At 36.9% G+C, this 24,896-nt stretch overlaps 1 protein-coding gene across 2 annotated transcripts; it reads left to right on the top strand.

Moving 5' to 3' along the window:
- The first annotated feature begins 847 nt into the window (after positions 1-847).
- ZFAND1 (zinc finger AN1-type containing 1) lies at positions 848-24,679 on the top strand. 2 transcript variants are annotated; one of them, XM_043601276.1, is made up of 9 exons: positions 878-948; positions 8,343-8,385; positions 9,284-9,323; positions 11,563-11,690; positions 11,776-11,867; positions 13,068-13,189; positions 23,085-23,240; positions 23,334-23,508; positions 23,829-24,147. In XM_043601276.1, the coding sequence occupies exons 1-8, from the start codon at positions 894-896 to the stop codon at positions 23,502-23,504; spliced, it is 807 nt and encodes a 268-aa protein (XP_043457211.1). In that variant the 5' UTR covers positions 878-893; the 3' UTR covers positions 23,505-23,508; positions 23,829-24,147. The 2 variants fall into 2 exon arrangements, with proteins under 2 accessions (XP_043457210.1, XP_043457211.1); XM_043601275.1 differs by having other exon boundaries at positions 848-948; positions 23,334-24,679.
- The last annotated feature ends 217 nt before the right edge of the window (positions 24,680-24,896 follow it).

Raw genomic sequence — 24,896 nt, 5'->3', positions numbered from 1 at the left:
ATCTTGAAGTAATGATAATTGTTTCCCAATCTCACCCTTCCCCCATCCTTAATGAATATTGATTTGGATATACCTAGTTATATACGAAGCATTGAATACTTTTCTAGTTCCTGTCATGAGTACATTTTTGATTGTCACTCATTCTACTCTGAGTCGTGTCTGATGTCACCTCAGTGGAATGGTATCCATTTGTACCCCACCTAGAAGAACCTCTACTTCCTTGGTACCTTTTAAAGTGGCTCATCAAGTCTGAAACTCCCCTTTTCCCCAATGGAATCACAAGCTTACTTCAGGGAGTTGGGAGATGGGACTCTCTAAACTGAGGGACTCAGTGCAGTTTAGTATACACTTGGGACCTCAAGAGCTACAGACTTAAAAAAAAAAAGATTGGGGGAAAAAAACTTTAAAAAGCCTCATGACTCCCTTGCAAGAGGCATTTACTTTATATCCACTGGTGTAGAACGCATACGGGATTGGATAACCAGTGTCCTCCTTCTCTTGATTACTGCAAATACTTGTGCCTGCCACAGTGCTGGTTTCCAGAGTTACATTAATTTTAAAAAGACAGTCCTTGTGGGGTCGGCCCCGATTTGAGTTGCTGCACAGAGGGAATTTCAGCATGCAATATTTTAGAAAAGCAATTGGGCATATCCATAAGGACTGGGCTCGAAGACGTCTGCCCAGGAAAAAGACAAACAGACCAACTCCTCTTTCTTTGCGCCGCCTCCCTAGGCGCCTGGAGTGCATACACACTGGTCACTCCAGGCGCTCACAACAGGGTGACTGCTTCCGGTGAATGCACCAACCCACCTGCAGGCTCCGCCCCGAGGTCCGCCACCCTCCCAGCAGGCGCAGCGCGTGAGTCGTAGCCCCGCCTCTTGCGGCGCTGTGCTATGGCGGAATTGGACATAGGACAGCACTGCCAGGTGGAGCATTGCCGGCAGCGAGGTGATCTAGCTGTCCTTCACTCTAGGCGTGGTAGATGTGTACCCTGCTGAGCCTCCACGGGCAGTGGCGGCGGGTGAGGGGAGGTCGTGGGGCGGGGTCGAGTCTGAGGAGGCAGGGCGGGTACGTCCCTCCTGGGTCGGCAGTGAGATGTGTTGGTATTTTTGTTGCCCCTGAGCCTTTGGCAGTCTGGCGGTCTCTTTGGAAGGGAACTATGCAATTTCTGGAAACATGGCTTGCAGTGTTCATTTTGGGTTTCGAGTGCGCTTTGCCAAGAAGTTGCGTCGCTCCCAGTCCTTTCTGACACTTAGGTCTGGGAGTGTGGAGACCTGTGTTCCCCTCTGGTCCTGCCACTGCGGCCTTGGGCAAGACACCTCTCTTTCCCAAACTATTTATCTGTTCCTCATCTGTCAGATGAAGGAGTTGAGCGAGATCCGTTTTAAACCCGGTCTTCGCAGCTTCTAGTGAGAACGCCCTTAGCTTTGATCAGACTCTCCTCCTCGGGTTTCTACTAGGATGATCACCATGCTCACTCAGTTATGTCATTCTTTGAATATCACTGACTCAACATTTATTGAGCATCAGTTTTGGTGCTGGAACTGCATAGGAGGGTATAAAACACGATCTTTTCCATAGAAAAGCTTTCAGAATAATCGGCAGTTTGGAGCATTAATAAGGTGATGTTCTCTCTATGCTGAACTGAGAGACGATGTGATATGCACACAGTCCAATGTAATAGTCAGTGGTAGTATGGCACAGGCCTTAGGATGGCCTGCATCTGGAGCAGGCAAGTTCCCAAAGCATTAGAGCCATATAGAATGCTCAGTCTTTGGTACCCAAGTTTCACTCCCAAATGTGTGCTATGACTGTTGGCCACTGTTTGCCTGGGTGGCAAACAGGTTTCATCTCTCATTGCAGCCTCGGTTATTGGTAGTAGGTACCTGGTGAATGGAGTACTCTTGACATTTAGCTCAGATTTCATGGGAATGTTACAACTGATTCGTGATACCTGTTGTGGTCAGTGGGCAAAAGGGCACAATCCCTGGTAGGTTCTTGTTACCTACAGCACTCTATGTGTATCTTTTACCACTAGCTGTCATGGCCAGCCGTTCAGGAAACCTATTTCCTTGCACATCTTTCACAGAGAACCTTAGCCAATTGGGTTTTGACTGTAAGTTATGTTTATGTCTTGTATACCTGATTACCAAATCCATGGTATCTACCAACTTCTGATAGCTCTTAAAGTATAAATATATATGAAATGAGACCAGGGTGTAGCTCTTTTGGACTAGTGGAGAGGGGGTTTTTAGAGGGTATCATGTGAGTATCCTAAATTTCGTTTAGCTTTTGGTTGGATAGAGGGATGGTGTCAGGAAATTACCTTCATCTTAACTCTTCCTTCTGGGTCCTCTTGGTTTGCATTTAATTTTTAGTTCATCACCAAAAGTGCAAGCATGTACAGTTTCTCCAATTTAAAAGAGGCATAAAAGTTGAACAGTATTTTATGGTTCAGTTTCTTGTTGACAAATGAATACATACTTCCTTGGCCTGAAACATGCTCACAGTGTCGTACTTCAGAACAATGGTGTCAATTCACTTAGGCTACTTCTGAGGTATAAGAAGAAGAGCTTTGCTCAGTCTCTTGTTCCACAAACTGAATTATCCAGGGATCCCTGTGGATTATAATAGGATCTCTTCTTTCTGTTTTGGATAAGGTATCCTGTAGGATGAGATCTTTTGCAGGGCAATTGTAGTCTTTCTGTAAAGTGTGGTGCCTTTTGTCTTCACTTTGTAAAAGTGGTGTGATTGGACATTTGCAGCTTCACTTGGCTGTATACTGTAATACGAGGTCAAAATAGTTTAAACAGTCAATAATTTGGAGAGTGATTGTATCTAGTGAGAGTGGATACTTTTGTGTGCTTTTCAAAAATTCATTTCCTAACTTAGTTGTTCCTCAACAGAAAGGAAAAACAATTCAGGACTAAATATGGCAGTATCAATTTATCTATTGGATTTCTGAAGTATCTTTGAACACATTTCCCCATAGTCACCACAGGATTTTTCTGAGTTCAGTGTATTCAAAACAAGTTAATTGTTGCAGTTATTACTAATTAGTTACTTCCTATTCTTTTACATCTATCTCATTTGGTTTTTGCAATTAACCTGTGAAGTACGTGTGACATACAGTATAGAAATATGTACACACATATAAACATGTACATACAGACATGATATGCCTGTACCTATATCTATTTATGTCTATACTACCTGATAATAGAGCTTTGGTTTTGTGTGCATACACACACAGAGTACTATATTCCATATCAGATATATGTCCAAAGCCCTATTTTTTTTAAATATTTTACTGAGTAATACAGATGGTTCATTTTATTTCCCTATAACTTTTTAATTGGCATAGTTAACATACAATGTTATTAGTTTCAGGTGTGTAATATATAGATTCAGCAATTCCATATGTATTACTCAGTGCTTACCATGATAAATGTAGTCACCATTGTCACCATACAATGTTGTTATAATATTATTGATTATATTCACTATGCTGTACCTTTCATTTCTGTGACTTAATTACTTTATACCTGGAAGTTTGTACCTCTTAATCCCCTTTATCTATTTCGCCCATCTTCTCACCCACCTGTCCTCTGGCAACCAGCAGTTTGTTTTATGTAGTTGTCAGGTTTTTGGTTTCTCTGTTTTGTTTTTTAGGTTCCACGTACAAGTGAAATCATATGGTATTTCATTTATGATACTCTTCTGGTTCATTTATGTTGTCACAAATGGCAAGATCTCATTCTTTACGGCTGAGTAATATTCCATAGTATGTATACATACCACTTCTTTATCCATTCCTCTGTTGATGGACACTTGGGCTGCTTCCGTATCTTGGCTATTGTAAATACTGCTGCAGTAAACACAGGGATGCATAGAACTTTTTGAATTACTGTTTTTATTTTCTTTGGGTCAATAGTGAGTAGTGAGATTATTGGATCATATGGTATTTCTATTTTTAACTTTTTCAGGAACCTCCATACTGTTTTTCACAGTGACTGAACCAATTTACATTCTTACCAACAGTGTATGAGGGTCTCTTTTCTCCACATCTTTGCAGACACTTATTTCTTGTGTTTTTGATTTTAGCCGTTCTGAGAGGTGTAAGGTGATATTTCATTGTGGTTTTGATTTGCATTTTCTTGAGGATTAGTGATTTAAACATCTTTTCATAGTTCTATTGGCCATTTCTATATCTTCTTTGGAAAAAGGTATATTCAGGTCCTCTGCTCATTTTTTTTTTTTAATGGAGTTATTTGTGGGGTTTTTTTTGGTTTTTGAGTTGTATAAGTTATTTATTTATTTATTATTTTTTTATATTTGGGATATTCACCCCTTGTCAGATCATTTGCAAATATCTTCTCCCATTCAGTAGATTGCCTTTTTGTTAATGTTTTCCTTCAGTGCACAAAAGCTTTTTATTAGCTGTAGTCCCAAGTTTGTTTTTGTTACCCTTACCTAAGTTTTCTAGGAGTTTTATGTTTTCAGGTCTCACATGTAAGTCTTTAATCCATTTTGAGTTTATTTTTGTGTATGGTGTAAGAAATTTGTTCAGTTTCATTCTTTTACATGTTCAGTTTTCCAAACACCATTTATTGAAGAGACTCTTTTTCCATTGCATATTCTTGCCTCCTATTTTGTAGGTTATTTGACCATGTAAGATTTTAGACCATTGTGTTTTCATTTTCATTTATCTTCATGTATTTTTGATTTCCTCTGTTGATTCATTATTTGATAGCATGTTGTTGAGCCTCCAAGTATTTACGGTCTTTCCAGACTTTTTCTTGTAATGGATTTCTCGTTTCATACCATCCTAGTTGGACAGTCTTCCTAAATTTATTGAGACTAGTTTTGTGGCCCAATATGTGATCTGTCTTAGAGAATGTATTCTGTTTTTGGATGGAATGTCCTGTATATGTCTGTTAGGTCCATTTGGTCTAATGTTTCATTCAAAATCACTGTTTCCATATTGATTTTCTGTTTGGATGATTTATCCATTGATGCAAGTGGATTGTTAAAGTGCCCCACTATTTTTATATTGCTGTCAGTTTCTCCCTTTATGTCTGTTAGTAATTGCTTTATGTATTTGAGTTTTTCTATGTTGGGTACATAGATATTTACAATTGTTATATCTTCATGTTGGATTGTTACTTTTTGTCTTCATGTAGTAGGCTTTGTCTCTTGTTACAGTGTTTGTTGCCTTGGCCTTTTTTTGGCTTCCATTTGCATGTTAGGTTTTTTTCAGCCCTTTACTTTCAGTCTGTTTGTGTGTCTTTAGGTCTGAAGTAAGTCCCTTATAGGTAGCATATAGATGGGTCTCGTTTTTTAATCCATTCAGTTGCCCTATGTCTTTTGATTGGAGCATTTAGTCCATTTACATTTAAAGTAATTATTGACAAGTATGTACTTATTGCCATTTTGTTACTTGTTTCATGGTTGTTTTTGTAGTGCTCATGTTCCTTTTTCTCTTCTCTTGTGGTTTGATGGCTTTCTTTAGTGTTATGCTTGTATTTCTTTCTCTTTATTATTTGTGTATGTCTTACAGGTTTTTGATTTATGGTTACTGTGAGGTTCATATATAACATCTTATGCATACAGCAGTTTATATTAATGTGATGGTTACTTAAACTTGAACATTTTAAAAAACACTAAATTTTTACTCTCCACCCCCCACCCATGTTTTATGTATATTTCATGTTTTACCTAATTTTAGGACTCATTTTTGTAGATATCCTTAATTACTGCCTTTTAATTTCCATGCTGGTTTATAAGTGATTTATCTACTACCTTTATTATATGTTTGCTTTTACCTGTGGAATATTTTCCTTTTGTAAGTTTCTTCTACTTAAGGTGTTTTCTTTCCACTCAGAATTCCCTTCAACGTCTTGTGTAGGGCTGGTTTAGTGGTCATGAACTCCTTTAACTTTCGCTTATCTGGGAAACTTTATCTCTCCTTCTATACCGAGTGATAACCTTGATGGGTAGAGTATTTTTGTTTGCAGGTTTTTTCCTTTTAGTACTTTGAATATATCATGCCACTACCTTCTGGCCTAAAAAGTTTTTGCTGGTAGCCTTATGGAGTTTTCCTTATATATATGCCTGGGTTTTTTTTTTTTTTTTCTTGCTGCTTTTAAAATTGTCTTTTTGCCATGTTAATTATAATTGGTATGAACCCTCTTGAGTACATCTTGTTATAGGTTGTCTTCACTTCTTAGATATGGATGGCTGTTTCCTTCCTCAGATTTGGTATGTTTGTTATTATTCAAGTAATTTTTCTGCCCCCATCTCTCTCTTCTTCTGGGCTCCCTATCACGTGCTTATTAGTACGCTTGATGATGTTGCTGAGTTCCCTTATCCTATTCTCATTTATTGTTTTTTCTTTTTGTTCTCCAGCTTGGTTGCTTTTCATTATCCTGTCTTGTAGATTGCTGATCTGTTCCTCTGCCTTTCCTAATCTCTTGTTCTCTCTAGTGTGTTTATTTCAGTTACTGAATTCTTCATCTCTGACTGGTTCTGTTTTACATTTTCTGTCTATGTGTTGAAGTTCTCACTGATTTCATCCATTCTTTTCTCAAGTCCATTGAGTATCTTTGTGACTAATACTTGCTTTTTTGGGCATAGTGCTTATCTCAGTTTCTTCTAGCTCTTTTCTGTGACTTTGCCCTGTTCTTTCATTTGGGACCTATTCCTGCCTCTGCATACTGTGTAACTCTCCATGTTTGTATTTGGGAGATCTGCTATGTGTCTTGGTGGTGAAAGTTAGTGTACTTCTGTAGAAGAGGTCCTGTGGTGCCTTGTAGCACAGTACCCTCTGGTTGCTAGAACCATCTGTTCCAGGGATGTCTTCTGGATGGGCTGTGTGCACACTGTTGTGCCTGAGCCTCCTTTGCCTTCATCCCTGTTGGCTGCAAGACCTACTTTGCCTGCTACTGGGCGGAGTTTGGTTCCTATATTGTTGAGAGACCTTGGTGGGCCTGTAGGTGAGTGGGCCAGCAATCAGACTAGGTGTCTGCCGTCAGCCTCTGTGGTCCCACTGAATGGCAGGGCTTTCCCTGCTGCGTGGCCTGCTAAAAGTTGCTGGAACTTTGGGCAGACTGGTGTGTGGGATTATCTCCATCTCTCCCCAGGGCAGGAGTCGCTTTGGAGTGACACTGGTCCCTGCTGGGACTGCTTGTAGTGTGACAGGAGAGGAGCCACTCTGGAGGGAGTCTGCTGAAGTGAGCGGGTTGGATGTGGTGGAAACGCAGGTGAATACATGGGCAGACACAGGGTGCTGGCAAGGTGGTCGGTAGTTAGTGCTCGTTTCTCCAAGCGTACAGCTATCTGGCCTGGGAGAGGAGAAGAGAAATGGTGCCTCCTAGCACTTTTGTTCTTGGAGAGGTCTGCTGGAGATCCCTGTCTCTCTAGTGCACACTCTGAGATTAGTAAATGAATTGCTTTCATGAATACCCCAGGTGTTTTTCAAACTGCTGCTTCTGTGCTAGTCTCTAGCAGTTATTTATCATGTTGGCTCTTTAAGGGTCAGGACTCAATTTACTATTGCCTCCAGCTCTTGGAGATTTTTGAAGTACCTGGAGTTAAGCCCCGCTGATTTTAGAAATTTGCCAAGTTTAGCCTCCCTGGTTTTCAAAGCCAGATGTTCTGGGACTTCCTGTTCCCAGTGACTGGGGTGCACGGTATGGGCTCTGATCCTCTAGCTTTTCTGTGTTTTGTGGTGTCTCTTCCACTGATGGGAAGTCTTACACAGGTTTGGTTCCTAACTGTCTGCACCCCTCCTACACTTCTAGTGTGGCCTCTCTCGGTAGGATTAAGTGTGGAAAGTCTGTTCTAGCTGTCTTCAGGTGGTTTTCAGATGTAGCTGTTATCTTGGTTTGCTGATGGGAGGAGGTGAGCTCAGAATCCTCCTACTCTGCCTTCTTCTTTCCACCGCCTCCCACAAAGCTCTACTGTTAAACAGTTTGTAGTGTTGCTAGATTAATAAACTGTGGAATCATAATTGAAACCCAGGATTTTCACTTCAAATGCAGGACTTCTGCAGTATAAGGTACTCAGAAATAACACATAGTAAATCTGGTCAACCATAACAACCCAGAACTTTTTTTCTGATTTAGCACACTACAAGTAACATTTATCTTCTGATAATCCAGTTACTCTCCGTGCTTGAGGTTTTGGTAGCTTTTGTTTAGCTACTTGTTACACTAGGATATTGGTCAAAAAGGAAAGTTCTCCAATAGATGTAGTTCAGTACTTCTAAAAATCTTTTTAAGGAAACTAAATTGGATACTGACCAGTGCATATAACATTATAACATTTTCCCTCAATTTTAGATTTTCTCCCATTTGTTTGTGATGGTTGTTCAGGAGTATTTTGGTAAGTTAAATCTTTATGCAGCATTTGGGAATAATTTTAGTGTTTGTAATAAGACATTTATTTCTGAAAAGCAGAATGATTTAAAATAGTTCTTACTTCAGCCATTGATATTTTATATTCATAATTAGAAAAAAGATTAGGCATAGGCTCTGATTACTTGTGGATATATGTGGCTAAACTTCAAACTTTCAGAAATGGATTTATGTGTGTGATTTTTTGTGTGTGTGTAAAAGTTGTATTTGTGTCTTAATCGTAAGGGGAGAACATATCCACAATTCAAAAAATATGGTAGAAAAAAAAATCCAGGTATTGTTACTACTCTTCATCTTAGTTAATCAAATGAAGAGCCCAACCTATACATCTCTTAAGTTGGCTATCACATGTTCTTTGTACACATATCACATGCAAAGTAAAACCTGGGACCTAACCAAAGATTTTTGGAAAATGTGTTTTCTTTGTAATTAAACTTTCATGTTTTAGGCATTTCACTGATTAAATAGAACACTGAAAGAATTATTTTCAGAAGATCACTCAAAGATTTATTAGGATTAAATAAAAGTAATGCATATTTTTAAGTCCTTTAGAACAAGAGCACTTCTTTGACATTTTATTTCTGATGGTCTTTGAGAAATACAAAGAATCTTTTAACTCCTTTTATTTGCACACACCTTGGAGCACTCAAAGGTATCTTAGAGTGGTGAATCGTATTTGTGTACGTTCAACAATTGGGTTTTGAGACTCTAGATGCTCTACCTTTTACCATTTCAGCTTATTATATGCAGTTTTAATGTAGTGTAACTAATCTTAAGGATACTAACCACTAAAATATCTCCAATTAACTGTAGTTATATTTGATTGTTTGTATTTAAATAAACACTTTTTTTTTAAATTATTTAAGCCTTGAACACAGAAGCAGGGAGTCACACAGCTGTCGTGAGGTATGTTAATAGTTCTAATAAAACATGTTTCTTTTTATGTCCTTTGATTTTGAATTGGATTCAGTTTAAAACCAGTCAGTGTACCACAGATTAAAATTTGGCATACTAAACTGATGATGTAAAGAGGCTCTTACTTCATTTTGTTATTTTTCATGGTTTGTTTTAAAGAAAAATTGGTCTCCATAGTAATGACAAATCGTTAGGATTCTTGTATATTTCAGTTATGTTTACTTAGCCCACTTACAGCTTTAGGCTCTATATTTATAAATATACAGTGGAATTAACAGCCTCATCATATACTCCTTCCAGTTCACCTTCACTGTTTTGTTCATTTTCCCTGGATCCTGGTGTTAGGATTGTGTGGTTGCAGATTGTTCTGACTCGATTGGCCTTAGATCACCAAGAACAAACTTGTAGTCCGATAAAAATCCCCACACCAATTCTGACCAAGTTGAGACATTAATAAGGGCTGTTAAATAGAAGCCAAAGTATCCTCTTTATTACTCATAAAGGATAAACTGAATGAAGCTTAGTGTAGAGCCTACTAGGGTGCAAAGGAGATTCAGAATTAGGCAGATTTTCCCACCAATCACACAGTGCTTCACCAGGTTAGGCCTCGAAGAGAAAGCTGAGCCCAGCATGCCACATGTAATTTTCTCCAACTCATAATAAGTGGCTCCACCTCCTGTGGTCCGAGAAAGGCAGAAAGTTAAACTGAGCTCACTCCATTTAGAAAGAAGCATTTGACCCACACTTCTCAGTTAGTATTTATTCCTGACCAGCAATTACCAAGCACTTTACTGAGGATTTTTATATCTGTTCTCTCAATTATAGAAAATTCGAGTTAAATGAACTTCAGTTCAAATCTGGTCCTTTGAGGTTGAGGTGATTTATGTGATGAAAATAAAAATTAGCATATTGGTATTATGCAGGATTAGTTGGAGAGAAATAGTCATATAGTAAACATATTAATGTTTCTTATGCAGCTTGTAAATCCTCGTACTTTCCTTTTTCTTACAATATTTGACTTCTATGAACGTCTCTTGTGCAATGTCAGTTAGATCTAATTAATTAAATAATGAATTGAAAATCGTCTTACCAGTGGACCATTAGAACAAAAGTAGTTAAGAAGTTAACCCCAAGGGGCACCTAGGTGGCTCAGTCAGTTAAGTGTCTGACTGGATTTCAGCTCAGGTCATGATCTCATGATCTCCTCCTAACAGCATGGAGGAGCCTGCTTGGGATTTTCTCTCTTCCTCTCCCTCTGCATGTCCCCTGCTGCTGCTGCTGCTGCTGCTGCTGCTGCTCCTCTCCCCCCTCCCCCTCCCCCCTCCCCCTCCTCCCTCCCCCTCCCCCTCCCTATTCCCTCCCTCTCCCCCCCTTCCCTCCCTCTCCCCTCTTGTGCTTGTGTGCTCTCTCTTCCTCTCAAAATGAATATTAAAATTAATTCCAACAAGGTATAACTACCATTTATATAGAGGAATGCCCTTTGGTTGTAGATTTTAAGAAATTATCTTGGGGCACCCGGTGGCTCAGGTGATTGAGCGTCTGACTCTTGATTTTGGCTCACCTCCTGATCAGAGGGTTGATGAGATCCAGCTCTACATGAGGCTCTGGGTTGACATCACGGAGCCTGCAAAAGTTCATTCAACTCTATAAACATGGTTATTTAAAACTCAAACTATCCTGACCTGGATGTATATATTTTTTAATCTTGTAACATCTCTTCTTCTGATGTAATATTTGCTGGTAATACAATAATACATGCAGAATAGAGAATGTATCATTACAGAAACTGTCTTTAATCTTCTGTATCATAAACATAATTTTAAGTGTTCTTTCATATATATACGTATTAAACTAAAGTCAGCGTAGAAAGTAGTTATGACTTGCTCTTTGAGGGTTGATGAGATGGTCACCTAAGCATATTATTATGGGGGCATCTTTGTTTAGGACTGGTACAGAGTAGAACTCTAAAATTATGAAGAGTAACTGAATAGTCATTTTAACTTGACTTAGAAGATAAATACACCATAGTAAGAAAGTTATGAAAATGTAGAACAGTCAGCACAGTAATCATTTATCACACAAACATTTATTATAATCTGTTAGGTGAGAGAATGTAAGTTGCTCTAACAAGTTTAAGCAAAAATGTTACATATGTTGCCTTCCAAAATAGATGTTGATTTGTGTTATATATGAACTCTATAATGCCATTTCCTCCTTTTTCCATTTTCAGGTGACCATAATCAATGAGAGACTGAAGTCGGATAAGCCCACGTCTTACCCATGCTCATTCAGGGACTGTGCTGAAAGAGAGCTTGTGCCAGTTAAATGTCCTTACTGTGAGAAGAATTTTTGCCTGAGGTGATCACTCAGACCATTCAAATTCTATGTATCTGTTTAAGTCTTGCAAATACGTGAACTAGTGTCACTCTTCTGTTGCTCATAGGCACCGTCATCAGTCAGATCATGAATGTGAAAAACTGGAAATTCCTAAGCCTCGTATGGCTGCCACTCAGAAACTTGTTAAAGACATTATTGGCAAGTATCTAGAAAGTTTGGTTGTTTCCTTACTGCTGTATATCTGTTAGTTATGGAGTCCTGCTTCTTATGTCAGCTTGCCTCTTAAGGAAGGTGGTTTTTTTTTTTTTTTAATGTTAATTTTTGAGAGAAAGAGAGTGAGCAGGGGAGAGGCAGAGAGAGAGAGAGAGACAGACAGACAGACAGACAGCCAGAATCTGAAGCAGGCTCCAGGCTCTGAGCTGTCAGCACAGTCCAACATGGGGCTTGAACTCATGAATTGTGAGATCATGACCTGAGCCAAAGTTGGATGCTTAACCAATGGAGCCACCCAGGCACCCCTGGAGTGTGTTTTTAATGGCCCCAGTGGTTCAACCTGGTATAGATTTTGATGGCATTTATGTGCCCATATTTCTTAGAATGCTGACCAATGAAAGATTGGAAATTCTATGGAAGTACTTACCCGATATTCTCTTTTACTGGGCCACTTAGATCAGCTGGTCAAGTATCATGGCTGGAAATGGTATTCATAAGGCCAGCACAGTGGTTTGCTTTCTCTAAAGACTAATCATTAAGTCTCATCAGCTGTTCTGTGAATGCTGCTGATAATCTGAGGTGCTGGGAAGAATGTATCTGTTGCTTAAACCAGTCTCTCTGCCAACATGTTCAGAATTTTCATTCTGTATTAAGGATAGTACCTTTATTAAAATCTATGACCAAATCTTAAAAGTTTTCTGCAGGGGTACCTGGGTGGCTCAGTCAGTTAAGTGTCCGACTTCAGCTCAGGTCACGATCTCACAGTTCCTGAGTTCAATCCCCACATCGGGCTCTGTGCGGACAGCTCAGAGCCTGGAGTCTGCTTCAGATTCTGTGTCTCCCTCTCTCTCTGCTCCTCCCCAACTCATGCTCTGTCTCTCTCTCAAAAATAAATAAATATTAAAAAAAAAGTTTTCTGTAGGAATGTTAGTGATTTGTTTTGGATTAAATAGGCTTAAATTGGAAAGGAAAGCACATAACAGTGAGTTTTTTCTGTAGAGATTGCTTAGATCAACCTTGATGATATTTTTATAATAGTCATGTATGATACCAACAAAAAAATGTGGTTCTGTATAACTATTATGTGTTATTTGTGTATATTTCAAAACTATAACAAATAATAGAACTCTGGAAATTTTTAATGTAAAAATTCTATGTGCTTATATGCCTATACTTATTTCTTAGATTCTAAGACAGGAGGGACAGCAAGTAAACGAAGGAAAGGTGCAAAAAACAGTGAAACGGCTGCAAAGGTAGCGCTGATGAAATTAAAGATGCATGCTGATGGAGATAAGTCATTACCACAGGTTGGTCTCAGATTTTGAAAAACAAAAATGTTTCAAATATAGCCCCCTTTGGACTCCTCCCACCCATCAAGTAACAACTAATCTGAACTTGAAATGTATTGTTTCTGGTATATGGTATATATCTGCGTAGATAATAATTTTGACTTTTTCACTTTGAGAAGTCACAGTGAACCAGATCAACTCTTTTTTTCACTTGGCATCATATTTTTAACATTTGTCCATGCTGATGCATTTAGTTCATTCATTTTAGTAGGTATACATTATTCCATAGTATGAATATGCCACAAATTATCCATTTTCCTAATGAAGATTCAGATGTTTTTCAGATATTTTGCTATTATAAACTGTTATAACAGTGAACATCCTTGTGTATATGTGGGAATGTTTTTCTAGTGTGGTCCCTTTAAAACTCCATAATATCCATTATATTTTATAGAACATTCCAGTAGGTACTTGTGTACGTACATACTACATACCTATATACATAGCTTAACACGTTATCCGTAATACATAGCCTTATATGTTACATACTAGCCTTATGTGTTATATACTCTGATGTTTTTTATTCTGTTTTATTTTAAAGACTGTTGATTTTATAACCCCTAAAGGATTGAGACCATCAGATTGAAAAATGCTACTTTAGGGAATATACCTAGAAATAGACAAGCTGGGTCATGGAGTTTGCTTATCTTCAGCTTTATTAGACTGTTGTCAGTTGTTGTACTGATTTATCTCATTCCTACAGTGGCTGAGAGTTGGTGTTTCTTGTTTCTAAATTTACTGAAGTTTAAAGTTGAATTTCCTTTGTGACTAATAAGGTTCAGCTACTTTGCATTGACTTATTGGCCATTTTACCTGTGTAAATTATTCATATCCTTTGCACAATTTTTCTGTTGGGTTTTGGTTTTTTTTTTTTGGTACTGCTAAAAATTATAGGATTGTTCATATATTCTGAATTCTGATGCTTTCTTGAGTAAATGGATGTCACATACCTTCTCAGTCTATGGCTTGTTTTCACTTTGCTTTTAATCTCTTTAGTAGTTCAGACTTCAGAATGTTAATGTACTCAAATTTATCGTTTTCCTTAATTTGTATGTTTGGAAATGAGATTTTCTTATATTTTCTTTCAGAAGTTAAAAAAAAATTAACTCTTTGTTCCATTTCGAATTTAGTTGTAAATAGAGATTTTTTTTTCCCCCAGTAGGGATTTCCTGTTGTCATAACATAAGATCATGAGTTCCTCCTTATAATGATACCTTTGTCATACACCATATTGTTCTAGACATGTAAGACTAATTTAGGGATCTCAGTTCAGTTCCTTTGGTCTGTTTGTCTTTGCATTAATATCAAACTGTCTTAATTATCATAGCTTTATAATAAGGACAAGTCTGTCCATGTTATTCTTTCAGTCACATCTGTTCTTGGCAATTTATTCACTTGTAAAAAAACAAACAAACAAACAAACAAAAAAAAAACCAAAAACCTACGACCACTTTGTCCCATTCTTTGAAATTGCAATTTTGATAGGAATTAATGCTAAATTTTAAACTAGAGACAGTTGACATCTTTAGAATTTTGATTCTTCCCATCTATGTGTATGATTGATCTTTCCAACTTTTCTTTAGGTCTTTTTTTAGATCTTTAACATTTTATAATGCATATATATATTACATATATATTTATATATCTTAGTCTGCTAATTGTTTTTGCTGCCATTGTAAATAACTTAAAAATTTTTTTTTTCTAAATGTTTATTTTTGAGAGAGACAGCATGTGAGTGCAGGAGGGCCAGAGGGAGAGGGAAACACAGAATCTGAAGCAGGCTCCAGCTGTCAGCACAGAGCCGATGCCAGGCTCAAACTCACGAACTTTGAGATCATGACCTGAAGTCAGACGCTTAACCGACTGAGCCACCCATTGTAAATAACTTAAATGGCGCCCCCATTGTAAATAACTTAAAAAAAATTTACTTTCATGACTGATTATTGCTCGTTGTTTGTTGTATGTTGTCCTTCTATCCAGCAAATAATCTTCCTAGGAGTACCCATAGTTAGATTTTCTGGGATGTTTTCTGTGTAGCCTTATCTTCTGCAAATGACAGTTTTGTGGTTGTGTGTGTGTGTGTGTGTTTGCCAAATTTTCTTTTCTCTTTCTCATTATTATTGTCTTAGTGTATTGGCTGAGATCTCCAGAACATCTTGAATAATGTGGGTGATAGTAGGATTCTTCATCATTTCTCTGACTTTAATGCAAATGATTTTAAAGTTTCATCAGTAAATACTACATTTGCTGTAAATTTTCAGTAGAAGCCTTTATCAGGTGAGCAGTACTTCTTTCTGTTCCTAGTTTGCTAGGACTTTATATCATGAATATGTATAAATTCTTTGTGTGTGTGTGTGTGTGTGTGTGTGTTTATATTTTAGTTGTAAGAAGCATATCTTGGTTTGATTGACCTTTCTACTGGTTTTCTGCTTTCAATGTCACTAAATTCTGATTTTTATATTTCCTTTTATGTTGGATTTTCTGATCTTTTTCCATCTTCTCACCTTGACAGTGAATTTATTTTCAACCTACTTGTTTGAGTGTGGGTTTTTTATTTGGTAACTTGATACAGTTTTAAACACAGAAGTTACAAAAGTAGTACAATGATTTTTTTTCCACATCCTTTATCCAAATGTACCAGTTACTTACATTTTGCTCATTTTGCTTTGTCATTTGCAGCCTTTCTCCTGCCACCCCTCCCGTTTGTATGTATTGATATGCATGTCTGTGTGTACGTGTGTGCGTACTAGTTTTTGGTCTGCTTGATCTATTGGTTTCTGAGACTGAGGGTGTTAAAATCTCCTGCCACAACTGATTTTGTCAGATTTCTTTCTTGTAATTCTAATGTTTTTTCTAAATAAAATTATCAGGTACATGAAATTTTTTCATCGTTGTATCGTTATGAATTTTACCTTAAATTCTATTGTGAATTATAATACTGTTTCACTAGCTTTCTCTTAGTGAATGCTTAACTGTTACGTCCTTTTAAAATCCCTTTTATATTCAACTTTTCTGTGTTTTGTTTTAGGGTGTCTTTTGTAAGCAGCATATAGCTGGACTTTCTTTTTTTAATCCAGGTTGATAATATCTCTTTATAGGTGAGTTGAATCCATTTGTATTTATTGTGATCACTGATACATTTGAACATACTTCTTCCATCTTACGCTTTCTGCTTATCCTTTTCCTTGATTTATTTCTCTTTCCTCAATCCTTCATGTTGATTGCATTTTCTATATTCCCTTTTATTCTGCTGGTTTAGAAACCATTGATTACAGTCTTCTTTTGTTAGTGATTGTTCTTAATATTTTCCTTTTTTTTTTTTTAAAAAAACTTCATTTGTTGGTTTTAAAATTGCAAATGTAGTACATGCCTTTACAAGTGTAACTTTTAACAGATCTGTAAGGAGAAAAACCAAACACACGCTCCTGTGTCCATGTCCCTCCCACTAAAGCAGTTGTTTTCAACTGAAGGTGATTTTGATCACAACTGGGCATGGGGATGCTATGAAATCTAGCGGGCATAGGCCAGAGATTAACTATACATAGGACAGTGCCCACAATAAAAGTTTTCTGACATTCCCAAATGTCAATAGTGACAAGGTTGAGAAGGGCTGCCCTAAAGTATCCAATAATATTGCTCAAATTGTTTTGCAATTATTTTATTCCTTAGGCATAATAGTAAAAACTTGTATAGCACTTACTTTGTTCTAGGCCCTCTTCTAACACATTTAATCCTCACAACATGCTTATGAGATAGGAACTGTTATCTCTGCCTAACAGGTAAGAAAACTCAGGCACAAAATGGTTAAGCATAGCTAGTAAGTGGTGAATTACAAATTGAAACCAAGTAGGCTGGCCTCAGAAAACAGATTCGTGATGCACTTAATAGTTCATCATGGAGCATGACACATGTCTGTAGCTATAACTTTTCCCCTTGCATTAATGTGTGTCTTTATACACATATATATTTATACATATACATGGGTGCATACATATATATGTGTGTATACCTGTGTATAATTTACATAAGTGGATGTTTACTTGTATATGTATGCAAGCGCATAAAGAATGTTTTTTGGTCATTATTTTATAAAAATGGCATCATCTCATTTAGTCAATACTTTTTTTTTTGAGCCCCTACTATATATCAGGCCCTGGGTATACAAGAGTAAATAGAAGTCCTTGCCAACATGGAATTTATATTCCAATGCGGTGAGTTAACTGTTAAATACATACTGCCATGTCAAATAGTGATTATAGCTGTAAGTGAAAATAAAGCAGGTTTTAGGTAGATTATTACCTGTATATATCCTTATTAATGCCCAGCAGAAATTTTCTCAAGGGAGCTGGTATAGCTCTAACTCATTCTTTAAAAACTAGATAAATATTCCATAGTGTGGATGTACAGGTCTGTAGATTCTTACTTTGCCATTTTCCTATTGATGAACATTCACTTTGTTTCCAGTTTTGTCTACTGTGCTAAGTAGTCTTGGTCTGGTTTCTTCTTTTTGTGAGATAAATTCCCAGGAGTGTGTTTGTTGGGTCAAAGGATACGTGTATTTTAAATCTTCATAGATGTTGCTAAGCTGCTTTATAAAGAAGTTGCAACAATTTACATTTCTACTGGCAATAGTTATAATAGCCTTTATTGACTGATTACACTATGCCAGCCATTGATTTTTGGCTTTAAATTTTTTTTACCTCCCTTAATACAACCTCCTGGTATATTATATATCCTCATTTCACACATGAATGATTTGAAGTTATTTAAGATCACTCGGGTGATAAACCTGCCATCTTACCCAGTTTAATATACTGCCTCTTGTGGCCAGATATGAGGTACGCTTCCCCTCCTACCATGGTTTCTAGTAGCTGTTATATGTTTTAATGTGTTCCAGTCTAATGGCTATAAAAAGATACCTTCTAATTGCTTTAATTCGCATGTTCAGTTTGAGCATCTTTTATTATGTTTGTTAGCCATGTGTAGTTGTTCTTTCAATCACCCTTTGATCATTTTTCTTTTTGGTTGCCTGTTAACCCATACTCCTGTCTTTTTATTTTGTTTGGACAACTTCTTATGGAAACTCTTGGAATATAATAGATATTCTTTTTCCAAATCAGATTGATTATAGATATGTTTTCAAAATATATCAAATATATTGATTTCACTTATGTATCTTGTTGACATGTGTTTTAATTTTTTCTAAGGTGTGCCTTTTTCTGCTTCCCCGCACCCCCCACTTTGGTTTCTTTAGGATTTTTATTTTTTGGCATTTTGCATTTGTCTTTAATCCATCTGGAATTTGTTTGTAGCATGTAATAGGAGCTGAGGACCCAATCTTATTTTCTTCCAGTTTTTTAGCTAGCTTTGCCATCACCAATTATTAAATCATTTTTCCTTTTGAAGATGATAGTTGGTATTCCAATTCATGACAAGTTTAAGATTTATTTTTACTGGATCTATTTTTGGATTTCCTATTCTATTCTACTCATATTTTTTTTTTACTCCCAGGTCAGTACCAAATTGATTTGATGCAATAACTCTATAGAATGTTCTAATATATGATAATGTAAGTTCACCTATATTTTTTTCTTAGCAGTTTTTTTCTTCATATTTATTCATGCTTATTCTATTTAAACTAAAACTTTCTCTGAGATGGGGGGATGAGCAAATCAGGTGAAGGGGAGTGGGACATACAGGCTTTTAGTTACGGAATGAAGAAGTCATGGGAATAAGAGACATAGCATTAGGAATATAGTCAATGACATTGTAATAGCATTGTATAGGGACAGATGGTAGCTATACTTGTGAACATAGCATAATTGTATAAACTTGTTAAATGACTGCTTTACACCAAAACTAATATAACCTTGTGTATTAATTATACTTTAAAAAAAAAACAAACCTAGGATTTTTATGGTTATCCTAATGGGACAAGGTTTTAAGTGACAGACTCCAGCAAGTAACGTTAAAGATCATAGGCTCTTTAAAGGAGAAATAGAGAAACTGAGAGAAATCATTATAAATAGCATGAGAACACAGTATGGTCTTTAGAAATGTGGCTTTCCGTGTCCTCCAGTTCCCACAAGGATGTAAGCTGTGAATAATGGTGCCGACAGGAGGTAAAGATGTGGCCATTTATGAGAAGCCCCCTTGGCTATTCTCAAGACGATTTTTACCCTCTTGATACCTTCCTCTTTATCGTGGAGATTCTGGCCTCTCCCTGCTCACTAGGTATAAGTAACTGATGGAAAACCTCAATACATTATCTAGGGATTTCTGTAAAGTTAAAGTAAAATTCAGTCTCCCAACAAGTTCTGACTATTAGCAAGTCCTGACTGAGTATCATTCCTGAAGGATTCACTTTGGGTTTGTGCTATAGAACATTGTCTTCCTGTCTAATAACCTTGTATGCCTTTTCATTTATTTAAATCGTGTTTTAGTGACTTCTGTAACGTTTTATGTTTTTCATTTAAGTCTTATTCCTTTTCATCCCTAATTATCTCCTGGGTTTTGTTTTGTTGTGAACATAATGTTTCCCCCAACCTCTATATCTAGGTACTTTTAATATAGAGAAAAAAGATGTTCAGTCACATTACCAAATGCTTTTCTTTGCCTTCAATTTCCAGGTAAACAATCACACCCCATTAACATAAGGGTAGTTTTAATTTTTTTAATAATTATACTAGCTGGTTCCCTTTTTTGTACTGTATTATCTAGACTCTCCATTGTAATGTTTTATAATGTGATAATAGACATGTGCTAACAATTGTAATTTTTAACATATGTAAGTAAATACCAATTTGTCTCTCAGAATTTAACGTTACTTGGTATTGTATCCTCTTGAATGAGACAGGAGTTTGACATGCTTTCTCAAGTTGAATATGTCCTATCCCATCATCCTTGTTCACACATGATTTTTAAGTCAGCACTATAGCTATTTAAATTTGCCAACATATTTTTTTGAATTTCTCCTTTCCTTAGGACTCACTTTTATTGTGGCTAAACTACTGGTAGTTCTTTCATTAAGAGTCTTCATTGGTGAACTCTTTGAGTCTTTTTTTTTTTTGTCTGAAAGTGCCCTTATTTTGCCCTCACTTGAGCTGGATTGTCCATTAGACTCTGTCAACTCGTAATATACTATTCATTGTTCCCTGTTGTCTATTATTGGGGAAACATCTGTCAATCTTATTGCTTTATGAGTAATCAGTCTTTCTCTAGTAGCTTTTAAGAGTTTGGTATTTTCCAATTTCAGTGCAATGTTTCTACATCTGGATTTATTTTAATTACCCAGCTTGGCCTGGAGGTACATCTTTAATTCCACTTATTTCTTCACTTTTGGAAAATTACAGTCATTTTCTCTGAATATTGCTTCCTTCTGAAATCTTGTTAGACCTATTTTTGGGATGTATAATTTCTATCTTTGTATCTATTTGTGCGGCATTCTAGAGGACTTCCTCAAATCCATCTTCAGATCAATTAAGCCTTTTTATTGAAGATTATCAAAATTTCTCCTGTTTGAGTTTATTTCAGAAACTGTACTTAAAAATTTTTATATTTCTCATTGGATCTTCATAGCTTGTCTTATTTCATTTGTTTTTGTTTCACACCTTCTTGTTCCATTTGTATGGATATTTCATAATTTAAAAAACTTTTAGGGGTCCCTGGGTGGCTGTTGGTTAAGCGTCCAACTCTTGATTTTTGGCTCAGGTCCTGATCTCATAGTTGTGAGATCAAGCCCCACTTTGGGCTCTGTGCTGATAGCCTGTTTGGGTTTCTTTCTGCCCCTCTCCCCACCAAATAAATAAACTTTTTAAAAATAAAAAAAATAAAAATAACTTTTTATAATGTCTTTTTGAATTCAGTTAGTTCATCTGCCCATAGTAAGGTTAACTTTTGAATTTCCATTGGTAGATTCTGCATGTTCATCTTGAGTAGGAGGTTCTTAACTGTATCTCACTGTTGTCACTCACCTCTTCCTTTGGAGCAATTTTGCATTTTCTTCCACTAGCCTTACTCAGGACTTCCATTCCAATCCAAGTTTCAGATTGGCAGTTTGGGCTTTTGCCCTCCAGAGATTTTCAGATTATTGTGGATCCATTTACTGACTTGGAAGATGCTGGCTTTGTTTGCTGTCAAGAGGTTTTATCCGTGCTTCTCTGCCTTTCCTAAATATTACTTTCTGTAAGCAGTAGTCAGCATTCAGCAGCACCTTCTTCAACTTTCTTTCCTGGAGCACAAGTCCCACACTAGCCTCTCCTTCCAAGCAGTGAGCCGGAGCCAGGTACTTTACCTCCATGCAGCACTGTGGTTTCCCATTAACCCACAAGCTGAACTCTTGGCTACTATTTTGTCTTCTGGAACCTTGAAAGTCTGTGGCTCAGCCTACCTATCACTTGTTTGCATTTGTTACGTTTTTGATCCTCAAGCATATTTTGCTTGCGCCTTCCTGCACACCTTCCTTTCAGTGAGGCTGTAACTTTTACATTCTTTCCTTTTGTATTTATGCTCTTGTTACCTTGCTTTGGAGCAGAAACTATTAGGTTATAGAATTGGCCCAAGGCTTGAATTTCTGATAATTTTTTTTCTTTTAATACTTGTTACCTGTTATGACACATTTCACTGGTTTTCAACAAATCTAAATTCCTTTGTGTTTAGATGGAAATCGTGTTGAATCTATTTCTTACCATAATTGTGATATTTCCCCTATAATTAAGAGATAATCCAATTATAACAAAATATTTATTGTAGCAGGAATTGGTCTGTAAAGCCACACTTGGTTAAAGCAATTGTTAGGAATCGGGGAAGATCAGGGGCCAAACACCTTGCTTCTCTTTATTTTTCCTTCTGCATTTGTTAACTTAGCAAGAAAATACAATGTAAGGAAGCATATAGGGCATAAAATACTAGAGGAACTGTCTCCAAATCTCTGAATCGTTCTGTTTTGTTATGGTACTTATTTTATTGATTGTTTGGACCTTTTGTTCTCAAGAGCCCTGCTGCAACTAAATATGTAGTAAGGCCTTTCAGGTGAAATGTTACTATGTATCAGGAAACTTTAAATTGCAAGTGACAGAAATTTGATAACAATAACTTAATGAGAACAATTTTTTTTTTATCCTATAATGGGGAGTGATGCATTGATCTGATCTCAAGGGGATGACTGGATTCCAGGACTCATCCTCTTGAAAGAGTCCATCTGTTTCCTTGACTCTTCTCTCTGTGTTGGAGTCCTTTCCCATTTGAGGAAACTTTTCCACATTAGTTCAGGAACAGCTAAGAGGGTTTGGGGGGGATAGATAGGTAACTTCAGGTTTAATTCAATAAGACTTAAAACAAAACAAAACAAAACAACGAACAACCAGATTGCTCTTCCCTCCTTCTAGCTTTTGAACATAAAAAAAATCCCAGGAGGGGTGCCTGGGTGGCTCAGTCGGTTAAGCATCTGACTTCAGCTCAGGTCATGATCTCACGGTTTGTGAGTTTGAGCCCCACATCGGGCCGTATGCTGACAGCTCATAGCCTGGAGCCTGCCCCTTCCCTACTCATGCTCTGTCTCTGTCTCTCAAAAATAAACATTAAAAATTTTTTTTAAAAATATCAGGAAAAGGCTTTGCTTGGCCTGTTTTACATTACATGCTTCTGTTTGCACAGACCACCCTGGCTAGGGTCTTCAGTCCTATGCCCATGCATTTAGGTGGATTCATGGGTACTATGATTGGTATTCCCACTAAAAGTTGTATCATTAGAGGGTAGTCCTCTAACCAGGAGAAGACAGGAAGAGAGGTCATGAGACAAAAAGAGATGCCTGTGTCATATACATAATCTATATTTTAACTTTTTATTTTTACAGAAAGAAAGAGTTTACCTTCAGGTTTTCTTACCTAAGGGGAGCAAAGAGAAGAGCAAACCAATGTTCTTTTGCCACCGATGGAGCATCGGAAAAGCCATAGACTTTGCGGCTTCTTTAACCAGTCTTAAAAATGACAATAATAAATTAACAGCTAAGGTAACAACTGGTCATAATTTTTTTGTAAAAGTTTTGGGATACTCTTTTACCAGCATGTTTGTTTGTTACAGTATGATTTATTTCCCTTAACAGAAATTAAGGTTATGTCACGTTACTTCAGGAGAAGTCTTACCCTTGGATCATACTTTGGAAACCTGGATTGCTAAGGAGGATTGCCCTTTGTATAATGGTGGAAATATTATCTTGGAATATCTTAATGATGAAGAACAGTTTTTGAAAAATGTTGATTCCTATTTGGATTAGTCATGTAAGGATTCCAGCCAGAAATGATGAGGAAAATTCTCTGTTAAGTCCATTTCTTTTACTACACATATCACATGTGTTTATTCCTAAAAGTTCCCTTTTAATTTATTTCCATTATGTCATTTCCATTATCAATTTTCAGTTAAATTGAATTTGAGTTTTTGTGTTTTAAGCTATGAACTGACATTCAATTATTAGCAAATTTTTGTATTTAACTAGCTTTTATTAGGTTATGGTTAGTAACAACAAAAAAGGTATATTTCATTTATTTTAATGTCAGCTGTTGATTGGTTGTGACTCTGCTGCATATCACCATTACTCTAGGATCTAAGCTGAAGGAAGGAATGACTGCATTTTGGATATTGCTACTTTTACGACAGAGGAAGGAAGAGCTGACTTTTAGAAGATACACGTAACATGGCTAAGCCTAGCATCATGAGGCCAGGAAGTATAGCCTTAACTGTATGTCAATATGTGTAAATTGATGTGTGTACATGAATCATAGAAACTTACAAGAGTGAATGAGATGGTCCCCAAGTTTTTGGATGAGGAATCTCAGGCTTAGGAAGAGGAAATGGTTTTCTTGGTGTCCCCTAACTGCTTTGGGGCATTTCTCTCTGATAAAGATCCTCTTGCAATAGGATTCACCTTTATTTATGTAAATGTATTACAAGTGAGAGGAAGGGTGAGGTAGCACAACTTCATTACAGTGTCTTTATATCAATGCAAAATACATGCCAAAAATAACTTTTTAAAATGATGCGTCTGATTGGAGCACCTACATGGCTCAGTCAGTTAAGTGTCCAACTTTGGCTCAGGTCACCATCTCACCATTCATGAATTCGAGCCCCACGTTGGGCTCTGTGCTGATAGCCCAGAGCCTGGAGCCTGCTTCAGATTCTGTGTCTCCCTCTCTCTCTGCCCCTCCCCTGCTCGTGCTTGCTCGCGCTCACTCTCTCGCTCTCAAAAATAAACTTAAAAAAATAAAGTGATGTGTCTGACTGATATATTCCATCAGTACTCAACCAAGTACTACCATATGGAAGGAATAGAAATAATTTCTATTTGTCTTTGTCCCTTGTTGGGGAAGGCTTTGTCCCTTTTCTATTTTAATTATCATGGACACATATAGTGGTTTTAGGTATAATTAAATAAAGGAATAAACTCAGAATATTCATTTTCTCTCTTCATCTTTCATGCAAGGAATGGAGATAACTTCTGACTTCTGTCAACTACTGACACATTTGTTTGGTAGGCACTCAAATAACTACTTTAACAAACAAGAATTTGATTATAATTGTGGCGGTGAATATGATGAGATATATACATTCTTATAACTATAATACAAAACTCTGTAGCAGGTGCCAAATGAGTAAGCAGACAGTAAATATA

The sequence above is a fragment of the Prionailurus bengalensis genome, chromosome F2, assembly GCF_016509475.1.
Source record: "Prionailurus bengalensis isolate Pbe53 chromosome F2, Fcat_Pben_1.1_paternal_pri, whole genome shotgun sequence".
In the NCBI taxonomy this organism is placed as follows: domain Eukaryota; kingdom Metazoa; phylum Chordata; class Mammalia; order Carnivora; family Felidae; genus Prionailurus; species Prionailurus bengalensis.
The sequence above is the reverse complement of the archived record's forward strand: the minus strand, read 5'-3'. Positions and strand labels throughout refer to the sequence as shown.

Bases quoted from the DNA above. Each gene is read 5' to 3' on its own strand.
- ZFAND1 (XM_043601275.1), top strand. From the start codon at position 894: ATGGCGGAATTGGACATAGGACAGCACTGCCAGGTGGAGCATTGCCGG. The intron at 8,386-9,283 runs GTAAGTTAAATC...AAATTATTTAAG, and splicing joins GGTTGTTCAGGAGTATTTTG to CCTTGAACACAGAAGCAGGG. The intron at 9,324-11,562 runs GTATGTTAATAG...TTCCATTTTCAG, and splicing joins AGTCACACAGCTGTCGTGAG to GTGACCATAATCAATGAGAG.